Raw genomic sequence first — 14,507 nt, 5'->3', positions numbered from 1 at the left:
AAGGATGTGATGATCTTACAATTCTGAAACAAATTTATATGACTTTTTCTTAGTAAGTCGCAATCTAATTTATTTATTCCTCATTAATCGACATTTATATTAATAGGTACAGGAACTCACAAACAAGCTGAACAAGAAAGAGCAAGAACTTCAAGAAGTTACCAAGCAGAATGAAATTCTACAGGGCAAACTTTCTTTGCATGAGGTAAGTGGTTAATGTAGCAAGATACATTGTATCTTGGAATCACAGAATGATCACATCACAGTACAAGACTATTTGGTCCATCATGTTCATACCAGGTCAAATTAAAAGCAATCTAGTTAGATGTATTCCCCTGTTCTCTCCCTGTAGCTCTGTAAATTATTTGCTTTCTGATACATATTCAGCTCCCTTTGGAATTGAATCTGCCTCCACAATTTCCCATGGAAGTGTATGCCAGATCCTAACCACTTAATGCATAAAAAGATTTCTAGTTGAGTCACTTTTCTTTTTACTTTCTCATCATGTTTGTTTAATTTCCACACGCTCTTGAACATTCTACCAATAGGAACTAGTTTGTTCCGTCTGCTCATCTGAATCATCATGGTTTTAAGTTTCAGATCCCCTTGCCACTTACTCTTTTCCAAGTTGAACATCCGGAGCTTCTCCAGTAGATGGGATAAGCGTAACCACCCCCACTCCCCCCACCTGTGTAAGAAAGGAGGGCAGGGCATGAAGAGAAGGCAGAGAGCTACTATTTAGTTTGATACCAGGCACAGAGGAAAATGTTTTTATTATTAAGTGATGAAATAATGATAGGTGTGGACAGAGCCATGACAGATTTAGGAAAGGGAATCATGTTGAACAAATCTGTTAGAATTATTTGAGATATCTGGATCAGGGTAAACCACTTTATGCAGATTCACTTGGATTTTCAGAGAGCCTTCCATTGATTAAGTGCCACATGAGATGTTATTAAGCGTGGATTAATAACATGGACAGAGAAGGCATCAAAGGGTAATTTTCAGGTTGGGTGGCTGTAACTAGTGGGGTACATAGAAATCAAGTGAAGCATGAAAGTCTGCAGACACTGTGATTGTAGTAGAAACACAGAAATGCTGGAGGAACTCAGCGGGCCTCACAACCTCCATAGGACGTTTCGGACCCTTCATCAAATATGAACAAAATGTCTCGCACCGTCCGTAGAAGTATAATGTGGGGAAATGCAAAGTTATTTCCAATGAAAGGAAGTTTTGTTATTTAAATGGCCATTTGCTCCAGGAATATCTTCAACTTCTCATCTGAAAACTGTCTCCCCTCCAGTTCACTCATTCCTGAAACTTTCTGAACTTTGAAAGCGGCTTTTGAAAAAAGTTACCTAATTAATCGGGCTTAAGCCCGAAATGTTGGTGATGCATCTTTACCTTTGCTACATCGAGGCACTGTTTGACCTGCTGAGTTTCTCCAGCATTTGTGTGTTTTTTCATCTAATTAATCTTGCTTTTTTCCAAATTGTTTTATTGTATATTATCTTCCATAATGTCTCCAGCAAATTTTTCAGATGATGAAATACTTTTGAAGTGCAGATACTGTTTAGAGTAGATATTACAGTCCAACAGAGTTCTGCAAATAGAAGTTGTGATAGTACAGATTCTATCACCAATGTGTATATGTACAGATGGTAGTGTAGGTTGACTGTGATTGGCTGAGAGTGTAGCCACACCTACTGGCAGGTCTTAAAGGATTGCTCCTAGCCAGACCTGGTCATTCTGGACTGGTTGACCTACTTGTGATATGCTCCAGTCTTTTAGTTAATAAAATTGTAGTGCACATCGAAAGAACCAAAGACTTGTCAATCTCAGTGCCACGGCGGTCACGCCGGATGGTCAGGCCCCCTGACCGGTACAGCCCCTAACCTCCATCCACCCTGGGGATGGTTCTCAAAGAAGGGGTAAGTGTGATAGTACAGATTCCATCACCAATGTGTATATATACATATGTACAGAAGGTAGTATAGGATGACTGTGATTGGCTGAGAGTGTAGCCACACCTACTACCAGGTCTTAAAGGGTTGCTCCTAGCCAGACCAGGTCATTCTGGACTGGTCGACCTACTTGTGATATGCTCCAGTCTTTTAGTTAATAGAAGCCTTTGGTTCTTTCGACACGCTCTACAGAAGTCAGATAAATAGCCAGTTAGAGATTACATTTATTACATTACATGTAAGCCCCTGCCTATATTTTGCTCATACCTTGAGGACCGGTGCTTCTCCCCTGCCCTCCCCCTAACCCCCCACCCCACCAGCATTTTATTCAGGTGGTCATACCTCCATGAAGTATTCAAGATTGGTTATGCATCTTTGTATTTGCTATATAAAGTACACTTTGACCTGCTGATTTTTTCCAGCATTTTGTTTTTCTTGACAATAACCACAGGTAGGTGGCGTTAGGTCATAAATTAGATCAGCCATGATCGTATTGAATGGCGGAGCAGGCTCGATGGGCCATTTTTGGCCTACTCCTGTTCCTACTTCCTATGTTCCTATGTTTAAATAACCAGTTAGTGATACACTGGGGTTCCAGCTGCAGTCCCTTCTTCAACTGAACTGTTTTCTCATTGTAGCAGGGCAAATGCCATGAGAACAATGAGAATGAATCAATGGACGAGGAAGAAATGCTCTCCAGTTTTGCAGGTAAACCATGTTCTTGAATATTTTTATCTGTTTTAGTGCAAAAAAGTATAGTTTTTCAGGTCAAAATTATAAACCATTTGACCTAACTAGCCCAATTTGCTTAATTATATAATCAAGCATTTCAGATTTACTTATCCATTTACCATTTCCTTTCTTGTGCAATCCCATCGTGAATGTTTACATGCATTTACTTCTGTGACATTGCACAATGTACTTATCTTAGGAACAGCCAAAATGTCAGCAAATGAAGCTCGAGTTGCCCACAATGTGTTCCAACAGTAGAGGACAACTCGTGCAAGGGGCAACAATAACGTTGCATAATCTTGGGATCAATGCAGGCTCAATGGACAGAATTATCCAGTGTAACCAAAGATATTGTGTGAAATAATATTAATCGGTGAAAGAGGAGGCAGAGAATGTGATCTAGGATCTGCCAGTTATTGTTCCTAAGTCTGACCATTTTTGTGAAAATACCCAAAATGTGCTTTATTATATTGAGAGATAATTTAAAGGACAATACACCAGGATAATCAAAAAAACTACCAGTACATAAAATTTAATTTTTTTTAAAAAAAATTAGCCATTCACACCTTCCTCTCAGAGCACAAATATTTCCTCTTCCAATGAGTCAGGAAGTTGGACAGTCCTCTATCCCTTCACTCACTCCTCTTGCCATGTATTTCAAAACCTTCAATTTTGCACACCAGCTTTATCTGGGAATTGGATGAGTTCATTTACAAATACCTGTTTGTAACCAGAATAAATCTGCAGGGGAGTGCGGGGGGTGGGGGGGGGGGGAGGTGAGGGAGTCTGGAGTGATCATTTAAAGAATGCTTACAATTCATCATGACTGTGTGGTGATATGTAATTACACCACTCGATCACCGGGGGTCATCCCGGTGACCTTGTAAATAAAGCAGTCCAGAACTACAGTCTAGCCTTCCAGGTTCGTCTTGCAGAGAGACAAGACAAGGCCTCTTAGTGTACATATTAGTTTATTAAAGCTGTCTTATACTCACACTGCTGGTGTGGTTATTGTCAGTACAATTTAATAAACTAATATGTACATCTCCATCGGGCACACAAAACTCAAAACGGTCAACCAGTTTACCTATCTCGGCTGCACCATTTCATCAGATGCAAGGATCGACAATGAGATAGACAACAGACTCGCCAAGGCAAATAGCGCCTTTGGAAGACTACACAATAGAGTCTGGAAAAACAACCAACTGAAAAACCTCACAAAGATAAGCGTATACAGAGCAGTTGTCATACCCACACTCCTGTTCGGCTCCGAATCATGGGTCCTCTACCGGCACCACCTACGGCTCCTAGAACGCTTCCACCAGCGTTGTCTCCGCTCCATCCTCAACATCCATTGGAGCGCTCACACCCCTAACGTCGAGGTACTCGAGATGGCAGAGGTCGACAGCATCGAGTCCACGCTGCTGAAGATCCAGCTGCGCTGGATGGGTCACGTCTCCAGAATGGAGGACCATCGCCTTCCCAAGATCGTATTATATGGCGAGCTCTCCACTGGCCACCGTGACAGAGGTGCACCAAAGAAAAGGTACAAGGACTGCCTAAAGAAATCTCTTGGTGCCTGCCACATTGACCACCGCCAGTGGGCTGATAACGCCTCAAACCGTGCATCTTGGCGCCTCACAGTTTGGCGGGCAGCAGCCTCCTTTGAAGAAGACCGCAGAGCCCACCTCACTGACAAAAGGCAAAGGAGGAAAAACCCAACACCCAACCCCAACCAACCAATTTTCCCTTGCAACCGCTGCAATCGTGTCTGCCTGTCCCGCATCGGACTGGTCAGCCACAAACGAGCCTGCAGCTGACGTGGACTTTTTTACCCCCTCCATAAATCTTCGTCCGCGAAGCCAAGCCAAAGAAAAAAAATGTACACTAAGAGGTCTTGTCTCTCTGCAAGATGAACCTGGAAGGCTAGACTGCAGCTCTGGACTGCTTTATATATAAGGTCACCGGGATAACCCCAGGTGACCTAGTGGTGTAATTACATATCACCAAAGCCTGGAGCAAGCTGATACCATGGAGCACTGTTGAAATCAGTGTTGGGATACAGCTCACATAGTACTAGATGTCCCCATGGAACAACTTGTGTGGTACTGGATGTCCCCATGGAACAACTTCTGACTGTGGGCACAGTTTCCCTTACAGTGAAGATCACTGGGATTTACTTCACTTGGTGCTATCTCTCACTGGGGTTGACTATCAATTGGAGGAGCAACACCTCATTTTCTCTCAGCACTCTCCAGCCGGATGGGATTAATGTCAACTTCTTAGGTTTCTGCTAGCTTGCTCCCCATACTTCATCTCTTCTCCAACCCTCAGTCTTCTTTCCTCCAACTCTCCACCCCCTTCCCTCTACATTCACTAAGCCATTCCCCCCTCCCCTTGTTTGCTGGTATGCCCCCTCTCCCTTATCTACCTATTACCTCCTCCCTGTGGGTCTGTGCTCCTCCCCACCCCTCCCCCAAACCTGTAACTGCCTATATTTTGTCCATACCTTGATGAAGGGCTCAAGCCCAAAATGTTGGTTATGTGACTTTATCTTTGCTATATAAAGTACACTGTTTGACCAGCTGGTTTTCTCCAGAGTCATGTTTTTACTTCAATCATAATGTCGGCAGACTTCCTTGTTTTACTCACTGTCAAGTGTGATGCACTTTTGGAGTGGAATAATCCTTACAATATTGCTTACTGTTGTCTCATTGATTCAGGCACTGAGAACCTATTTTCAGAAAGGAGTCTTAACTATTTCAATGAAGAATGTCTTGGAACTCTGCAGAGGCAAGTAGAGAGTCTCACAACTGAAAATCAGGAGCTGCAAGGAAGACTCCAGGTAACAGATGTTCAGGAAGTGATTCTTAGTATTTGCCTTCCTGTAATAGGGGTGAGAGGATCAGAAGGAGGAGATAAGGAAATCCTTGTCTTGATTAATGATACTTCAAAAATATTGCTGATTAGTTGGAGCATTAAATAAATGTAATGATTCACATTCTTCTCTCACCCAACATCCAAACTTAGATTATTACATCACCTAAGATGTGACTGCCTCTGAGGTCAGTTAATCTGGGTAACTCAATTCTTCACCCTTGCATTGTAAAGTTGCAATTCAGATTGCAGTTTGGCCACACTGAGGTACACAAAGTGTAACCTTCCACATGTTGTATTCATGAAGTCATGTCTATGTCACTGGTGTGGTTCGAGCAGGCTGGAGCCCAGATCCAGCTCCAACAGATCTCCACCGATACCACAAAGTACTACTAAGTGGTGAGCTCACTCGACCAGGACACAACAGCAAGGATCGTTGATTTCCTGCAGCAACCTCCAGAATAAGGCACATATGATGCCTTCATAGAACTTTCTCTCACAGCATGGGTGCGCCACCTGACTGTTGCACATGGGTGGCCTGAGGAACAGGGCCCCATCTTTCCTCATGAGCAACGTACCGGCTTTGGCCAAGAGGTACAAGCCTTGCCTGCTTTTCAAGAAGGTTTTTCTGGAACAGTTCCCCTAGGATATCAGACTACTGCTCGCGGTCAAAGACTTCAGCGACCCCAGGAAAGTTGCCGCCCAGGCGGACGTGCACTGGAGAGCACAAAGGGACAGCAATGTGGTGGAACAGGTTGCCAGGCAATGCACGCAGTGAACACCAAGGCCGCATCAACCGACGGAAAGGCAAATGGACTCCTTCATCAACCAAAACTGTTTCTATCGATGGGGTACAGAGGCTTGCCAATGCTGTCCCCCCACACATTTCAGGGAAACGCTGTGGCCTACCATTCCTAGTCAACACAGGTGCCAAGATCAGCGTCCATCTCCCCCCCCCCCCCTCAGCCTACGACACCTGAAGAAGGAAGCCAGACATGGAGAACAGTAGAGGAATAAGAACTCTCTGCACCTGCACCATCCCACTCCGCTTTGGAAACAGCCAGTTCACATGGATCTTCACACTAGCGTTGGTGGCACAACCAGTCCTGGGTGCAGACTTCCTCCAGGCCTACTGTCTGCTAGTGGACCTCAAAGGGCAGCCTTTGGTGCACACCAAGACTTCGTAGACTTTCTCCGAGTGAAGTTCAGTTACCTCAACTCCGTCACGGTGTCTGACAATGAATTCGCGTGCATCCTGGTGGGATTCCCTTCCATGGTGGTGCCACAGTTTACCTCAGCCAAGTCCAAGCACATGGTACGGCACCACATCCCGACAGAGGGTCCCCCACTCCACGACAGGGCACGCCACCTCTGAGAAACTCAACCTCGCAAAAGAGGAGTTTAAAAAAGATGAAGGAACTGGGGATCATGCAGGGTTCCGACAGTCACTGGACTTCTCCCCTGCACATGGTACCAAAGGTAGCGGGAGGGTGGAGATTACTGCCACCTAAATGAAGCCACCACAGCAGACAGGTATCCTGTACCACACATACAGGATTTCATCGCCTACAGGGGGCACGGATATCCTTGAAGTGCAACCTCATCCGGGGCTATCATCACTTCCCAGTCCTTCCCGATGACATCCATAAAACTACTATCATCACCCACTTTGGGCTGTTTGAGTTCCTAAGAATGCTTTTAAGGGGTCAAAAAATGAAGCCCAGACCTTCCAGAGGCTGATAGACATAGTAGGCCAGGACTTCAGGTTTGCATTCATTTACTGGGATGACATACTCATAGCCAGCCACAATTGCAAGGAATATGCAGCCCATTGAAGACAATTGTGCACTCACCTGAGTGACTTTGGCTTAACAATCAATCAGGCCAAATGTCAGTTCAGGCTAGAGACAATAGACTTCCTGGGCCACAGAATTAATTAACACAGGGCAACACCCCAGCCCAAAAAGGTAGAGGCCGTCATGCGCTTCACCAAACCCCACACAGTCAAGGGCCTCCAGGAATTCACTGGTATGATCAATTTTATCAGCGCTTCATATTGGCAGCATCCCCCATCATGTGCCCCCTGTTCGCACTAATGGCGGGGAAGGAAAAGGAGGTCACTGGGAAGCATTGGAGGCATTTCAGAAGGCAAAAGATGCCCTGGCTAATGCTACGCCTCTGGTACACCCCAGGACAAATGCTCTGACTGCCCTCACAGTAGACACCTCCAACGCAGTGGACGGGGGCATACTCAAACATTTGATTGAGGAGCAGTGGGAGCCCCTTGCATTCCTTAGCAGACACCACCGGCCACCTGAACTTAAATACAGCGCCTTCGACCGCGAACTCTTGGCACTGAACCTTGTGGTCCGACACCAGGTACTTTTTGGAGGAGTAGCAACTTAAGGTTTTAACAGACCACAAGCCATTTACGTTCACCTTCAATAAAATGTCAGACCCATGGTTGGCCAGGCAGCAAAAGCACCTGTCCTATGTGTCTGAGTTCACCATGGACATTGAGCATATTACCAGGAAGGCAAACTTAGTGGCCAAAGCACTGTCATGACTGGTGATCCAATCCATCCAGACTCTGTCCCAAGGGATAGATTACATGGCTCTGGACAGTCCCCAAGATTTCCACATGCAGGACAGTGGTTTCAGGGCTCAGGCTAGAGGACATCACCATCAGCCCCGGTACTCAGACACTCCTGTGCGACATGTCCACCAGCAAACCCCACCCCATCATACCAGTAGCCTAGGGACAGCAGGTTTTCAATTCACAACCTGGCGCACCCGGCCATCAGGACCATCACCAAGATGGTAGCCAGCAGGTTCATCTGGCATGATCTCCAAAAGCAGGTCAGTCAATGGGCCAAGACCAGCACGCTGTGCTAGGTATCAAAGGCACAGAGGCACATCAAGGCACTCCCCCCCAAATCTTTGAGCCAGCACAATGAAGGTTCATTTCACAAAGACATTGAAGGACTGCTGCTGGTCTCTCGGGAGGCAAGATACCTTTTTTGACAATGGTCACAAGATGGCCAGTAGTGGTCCCACTGGCAGAAACAATGACCGAGGCCTGCACCAAAGCTTTGATCAACACCTGGGTAGCAAGATTTGGTATCCCAGAGCACATGACTTCAGATAGAGGTGTGCAATTCACCTCAGGGCTCTGGGCAGCACTGGCTAACCTTTTGGGAACCCAACTCCACCACACCACAGCATATCACCCCCAGGCCAGCGGGTTAGTGGAGCGGTTCCACAGACATTTGATGGCTCGGCTCAAGGGACCGCATTGGACAGACGAGCTACTGTGGATCTTCCTGGGGATTCACACGGCACCAAAAGAGGACTTCAATGCCTTGGTGGTGGAAGTGGTATACGATGCGCCCTTAGTCATCCCGGGGGAGTTCTTGGCTGTTGCCAAGGACACAGAAGAACCACCACCAGCGACAATGGAAAAACGAAGGGAGCGACTAGGCAATCTAGCTCTGACAGCCTTCATCACACAGCCAACCCAAAACATTCATCACCAAAGATCTAAAGACACGCAAATACATCTTTGTGCTACAGGGAGCACACCACTCGTCTCTACAGCAACTGTACAAGGGGTGCTACCGAGTGACCAAACACAACAGATCCACATGCATGCTGGACATTGGCGGTAAGAAGGAAATGTTCACTATTGACACTCTCAAACTAGCACATTAGCCAACCGGTCACCACGCAGCCCCCGTGACGCAGGCTGACAAAATCAAAGGACAGCGCCCGATCGCCAGTTCTGGGGGAGAGGGTTGTGTAGCGTCCTGCTACCTGGGAAGCACGGCAATCTCACAAAGCCTGTGCAGGCTAATGGACTTTCTTCCTGGCCGACAGCCTGCTCAGTGGGAAAGCTGACCAATCAGCAGCCAGAACGCCATTGATGTCACTTCCACCGGAATTGGCAGGAAAACCAGGCCCACCGGTGGGAGAGCAATAAAGCAGTGTTGTCTGTAACCACATCAAGTACGTGTCGGTCTTCCAGTCTCTGCTGTAGCACGCACACGCTAACAACATTTTTAAAAATAATTCCATCTTTAGTAAGCATCAGTCAAGTACTTTCTGCTTGAAATGAACCGGAAACAAAGAGAGTTTTCCCCTTCCCTGCCTGTACTGATTTGTACTCTGTTTAAACTGCACTTTGTGCAATGGTTGGTGACTTAGGAGTTTGGGTGATTATTAAGTCATACCTACATTTATGACATTATCCTTGCAATCGACTTGATAGCTCTAACCTTTCTATGTTCAGTACAATCCTATTCCTGTACAGTGGGGTGCAGATAGGGCAGCCATTCTTAAGCTTTTATCAGCTATGCCCCCACCCCCCCCCCCCCCCACCCCGGACTCTGCTCAAAGTTTATGGGCCCCCTTCCCTGTGAAGCAGTCAAGTTTTGGTTTCTGTCATACTTCTCTCCTACTGACTACATTAAAATAAATGTATGCTACGTGAAGTGGAAAGAAATCAAGTTTCCTTGAATGTGCTGTGGCCCCCTGTTGAGAATGGATGAGGTAGCCTGTTGGGATAAGCTGGGGGCAGACTTTGCAGTGTGGGGGTCTGTTGATCATATTTTAAAGATTGAAATCTTCAGTCAAGAGTTGAAGGAATTATGGCGGTGATTTGGAATGTTGAAGGGAGCAGTGTGACGGGAGAGGGAATCTGCTTATGGGTGGTGAAAGGGAGAGATGAAGCATTGTCCCGTGAGTAATACAGAAAAGCTGCTGGAGGTCACCTTTCCTCTCTCCATTTAGCACTGGGTTTCCTGGCCAGTGCCTGCAAGGCAGAAATAATTGCTAAAAGTCGATGTATGCAAGCTATATTAATATAATTAAATGACTTATCCTTCTTCCTTACTTTTCTCACCAACACATCCCCTTCACTCTTGCACATTTAGACGGGGTTTCAGATTTTAAAAATGTTCACACCTGTCTGCCTGGTAGGTTAAAATTTACCTTGATCTCCGATGAGATTGCCCGCCTTGTTATTTCGGTGCTGAGGTTCAGTTGCGGTGTTGGGTGGTGCGCTTCTGAGGCAGTGATTTATCAGAGTCCTGGAGCTAGAAGTGAGAAGAGTTCAAGGAACGTCCTGACAATCTGAGGACTTGAATCCAGTTTAAAGACTAACTATGAGATTGGCTATTGAAACACGCCCTGATGTCTCTCCCTTCTGATGGCAGTAGTGACATACAGTTGGGTGGTTGGCTTTGCTAGAGGCTTCTATGCCCCAGAAATTAAGAATGTTGATCTAATCGCCAAGGAACCAATGTAAATGTGATTTATGAAGTTCCCTGAAGCTTCTGAAGTTTAATTGAATTGTTTAGGACAGGGAAATTAGGGCTAGTGCTTCCTAAACGTAAATAGGATTTATCTTTAAAGTCACTCAAGTAAGGGCGACACAGTTGGCATAGCGGTAAGCACAAAACGCTGTTCCAGCCCCACTGACAGGGGTATGAATCCCACCCTGTCTGTAAGGAGTTTGTACATTCTCCCCATGTCTGTGTGGGTTTCCTCTGGGGACTCTGGTTTCCTCCCCCTCTTCAAAGCATATTGGGGATGTAGGTCAAGTGGGTGGCATGGGCTCGTGGATCGAAAGGGCCTGTTCCCCTCCTGGATGTCAGAATTTATAAATTTAAATTTACTTATTGTTACAGCAAAGTAATTAAGGGACATTCAGTTTGTCATTTTCTTTTTTCAGGAGCTGGAATATTTCCAGAAAGAAGCAACTGAGAGCGATTCTTCCGAAAGCTTTGATTTCATTCCAGTTGTTCTCTATGATTCATTACAAGCAGAGTTTAAGAAGTTGAAAGAGCAGTATGAAGAGATGCAAGCTAAAACTTTGGAAGAAGGTAGTGCAGCAACCCTTGGAAAGTTAGTCCCCGTGGAAGTCTATGAGCAGTTAAAAGTGGAGCACGAACAAGAAGTTCAAAGGCTACAAGAAGCTCTTGATGAGCTCAAGACCAAAATAGATCTATCCAAGGATGTCAACTCAGAGCTGAAAGACATGGCAGAATCTGAAAGCCAAGATGTTCATGTTCTGAGGAAAGAATTGAAGGAAGCCCAAGTTAAATATGAAGGAGCAATGTCAGAGATTCATCAGCTTGAAGAGCAAATGCAACTCGGAATCCTTTCAGTAGTACAAAATGACGCTGCTGTGAATACTGAAAGGGTAAAATCAAGCGCTGATCTTGAGTTAGAGAACATCAAAATTAAACTTCTGGCAACACTTGTAGACAAAGAGCAGGAAGAAAAGAAGGTCAAAGAATTGGAGGAAAAGCTGTGCGAAATGGAGACGACCTTGACTGACAGTGTTCCCCTGAAGGAGTATAATGAAATGAGGATTTCACTAAATTCCTCCCTTGAAGAAACTTCTAGAGAGAATTCCTTGCTGACTAAAAAATATAACAAAGTAGAAGATGAACTCAAAGAACTGAGGAGAAGCCTTTTTGGAGAGACCATTGAAAGTGGCGCTAAATCATCCAGAGAAGTCAAAGAGCATTTTGTCGAGCTGACCGAAGCCCACAAGGAATTGCAAGAAAAATGCAGAAAGCTTCAAATGGAGTACCAAAAGAAAGTTGAAGAACTTGGGTCAGTTCACTTGACACATCTTCCAAAAGAAGAGCATGAGGAGGTGAAGGAGACATTAAGCAGGTCCCTGAGGGAAGCCAAGCAGCAGTTCTCTGACTTAGAAATGAAACACCGTGAAATCCAGCATGAGATTACAAGGCTGAAAAATGAGATAGACCACCAGAGGAAGAATTCTGTCCTGAAAAGTGAACATGAGAAGATGAAGGAATCACTGGAGAAATCTCTGGAGGATGCAAATGGCCAGATAAAGAGTCTAAAGTATCAACTGGCTTTGAAGGAAAATGAGATGTCCCAGCAAAAGGAGGAACTGGCGTTAACTAAAGGCCAAACCATTGACAAAGAAGAGCATGAGAATATCACTTCCTCCCTGAAAGCGGAGGTAAACTCTCTGATAATTAAATTAAATGATCTGACCAAGAAGCATGAGAAGACCTGCACGGAGGTGTTTCAGGTACAGAGACAGGCACTTTTCATGAAGAGTGAGAAGTATGCTGCAGAGGAGCAAGTGGCTGTGGTGAGGAAGCAACTCGACGACTTAAAATCGGAGTCCAATAAGATCAATGAACTGCATAAACTCATGGAAGACTCCAATGGAATTATTAAGGAAAAGGATAAGAAGGTATCGAAAAATTTCACAGACCTGGTGAAATCAATATCTTTTCATGTCTGATTCGTCTTTCCTGTATTTGCTCTGCATTTCTGAAATCTTCTTCCATCTTTCTCCAATCCCCTTTTCTCTCCTCTCCTCTTATCATATCCAGTTATCACCTTTTGTTGGTCTGGACTCCTCCCCTGCCAGCCTTCAGTCTTTATTCTGATGCCTTCCTGTTCTTTGCAAATTCCATGGAGAAGGGCTCAGGCCCAAAATGTCAGTAATATACCTTTACCTCCTGTGGACACTGTGAGATCGGCTGAGCTACTTCAGCATTTGGTGTGTCTTTACGCTAATCAGGGACTGCTCCAACACCACAAACAAGCTGTCTACCCTATTGCTACTGACTTTTTGTTGCACTGAGGATTACTGTAAATATTTATTAATCGTCTCATTAATTTATTGTTTCTTTCAATATAATTCAATTAATTTACCATTATAGTTTTTCTTCACAAGTACCTGTTAAACTGCAGCAAGTAAGAATTTTGGTGCATACAGTGCCCTCCATAATGTTTGGGATAAAGACATTAGTTTTTCCCCTGTGCTCCACAGTTTAAATTCGTAATCAAACAATTCACAAGTGAATAAAGGGCACCTTCTAGATTTTATTCAAGGTTATTTGTTTACATTTTGATTTGACCATGTAAAATTTACAGCATTTTTTATACATTATCCCATTTCAGGGCACCCTAATATTTGGGACAAAGCAATGGTATGTATATTAAATTAGTCACGTTTAGTACTTTGTTAGATAGTCTTGCAAATAGCGCCTTTGGAAGACTACACAAAAGAGTCTGGAAAAACAACCAACTGAAAAACCTCACAAAGATAAGCGTATACAGAGCCGTTGTCATACCCACACTCCTGTTCGGCTCCGAATCATGGGTCCTCTACTGGCACCACCTACGGCTCCTAGAACGCTTCCACCAGCGTTGTCTCCGCTCCATCCTCAACATCCATTGGAGCGCTTACATCCCTAACGTCGAAGTACTCGAGATGGCAGAGGTCGACAGCATCGAGTCCACGCTGCTGAAGATCCAGCTGCGCTGGATGGGTCACGTCTCCAGAATGGAGGACCATCGCCTTCCCAAGATCGTGTTATATGGCGAGCTCTCCACTGGCCACCGTGACAGAGGTGCACCAAAGAAAAGGTACAAGGACTGCCTAAAGAAATCTCTTGGTGCCTGCCACATTGACCACCGCCAGTGGGCTGATAATGCCTCAAACTGTGCATCTTGGCGCCTCACAGTTTGGCGGGCAGCAACCTCCTTTGAAGAAGACCGCAGAGCCCACCTCACTGACAAAAGGCAAAGGAGGAAAAACCCAACACCCAACCCCAACCAACCAATTTTCCCCTGCAACCGCTGCAGTCGTGTCTGCCTGTCCCGCATCGGACTTGTCAGCCACAAACGAGCCTGCAGCTGACGTGGACTTTTTACCCCCTCCATAAATCTTCGTCCACGAAGCCAAGCCAAAGAAAGAAGAGATAGTCTTGCATGCAATGACTGCTTGAAGGCTGTGATTCATAGACATCACCAGGTGCTGAATATCTTTCTGGTGATGCTCTGCCAAAGTCTCTACAGCAGCCACCTTCTGCTCCTGCCTTTTTCGGGGACTAAAGTCCCCTTAAGTTTTCTCTTCAGCATATGGAAGGCATGTTC

The 14,507-nt window shown here is 45.3% G+C and overlaps 1 protein-coding gene across 1 annotated transcript in view; it reads left to right on the top strand.

The window, feature by feature from the left end:
* The window catches only part of ankrd24 (ankyrin repeat domain 24), a 110,432-nt gene that overhangs the window by 86,941 nt on the left and 8,984 nt on the right, over window positions 1-14,507 (top strand). The window contains exons 15-18 of the mRNA XM_069928502.1: window positions 107-205; window positions 2,603-2,672; window positions 5,420-5,541; window positions 11,305-12,813. Coding sequence (XP_069784603.1) covers window positions 107-205; window positions 2,603-2,672; window positions 5,420-5,541; window positions 11,305-12,813 — 1,800 coding nt within the window. The remainder of the gene's footprint in view (window positions 1-106; window positions 206-2,602; window positions 2,673-5,419; window positions 5,542-11,304; window positions 12,814-14,507) is intronic.

This window comes from Narcine bancroftii, chromosome 3 (assembly GCF_036971445.1).
Source record: "Narcine bancroftii isolate sNarBan1 chromosome 3, sNarBan1.hap1, whole genome shotgun sequence".
Classification (NCBI taxonomy): domain Eukaryota; kingdom Metazoa; phylum Chordata; class Chondrichthyes; order Torpediniformes; family Narcinidae; genus Narcine; species Narcine bancroftii.
The sequence above is the reverse complement of the archived record's forward strand: the minus strand, read 5'-3'. Positions and strand labels throughout refer to the sequence as shown.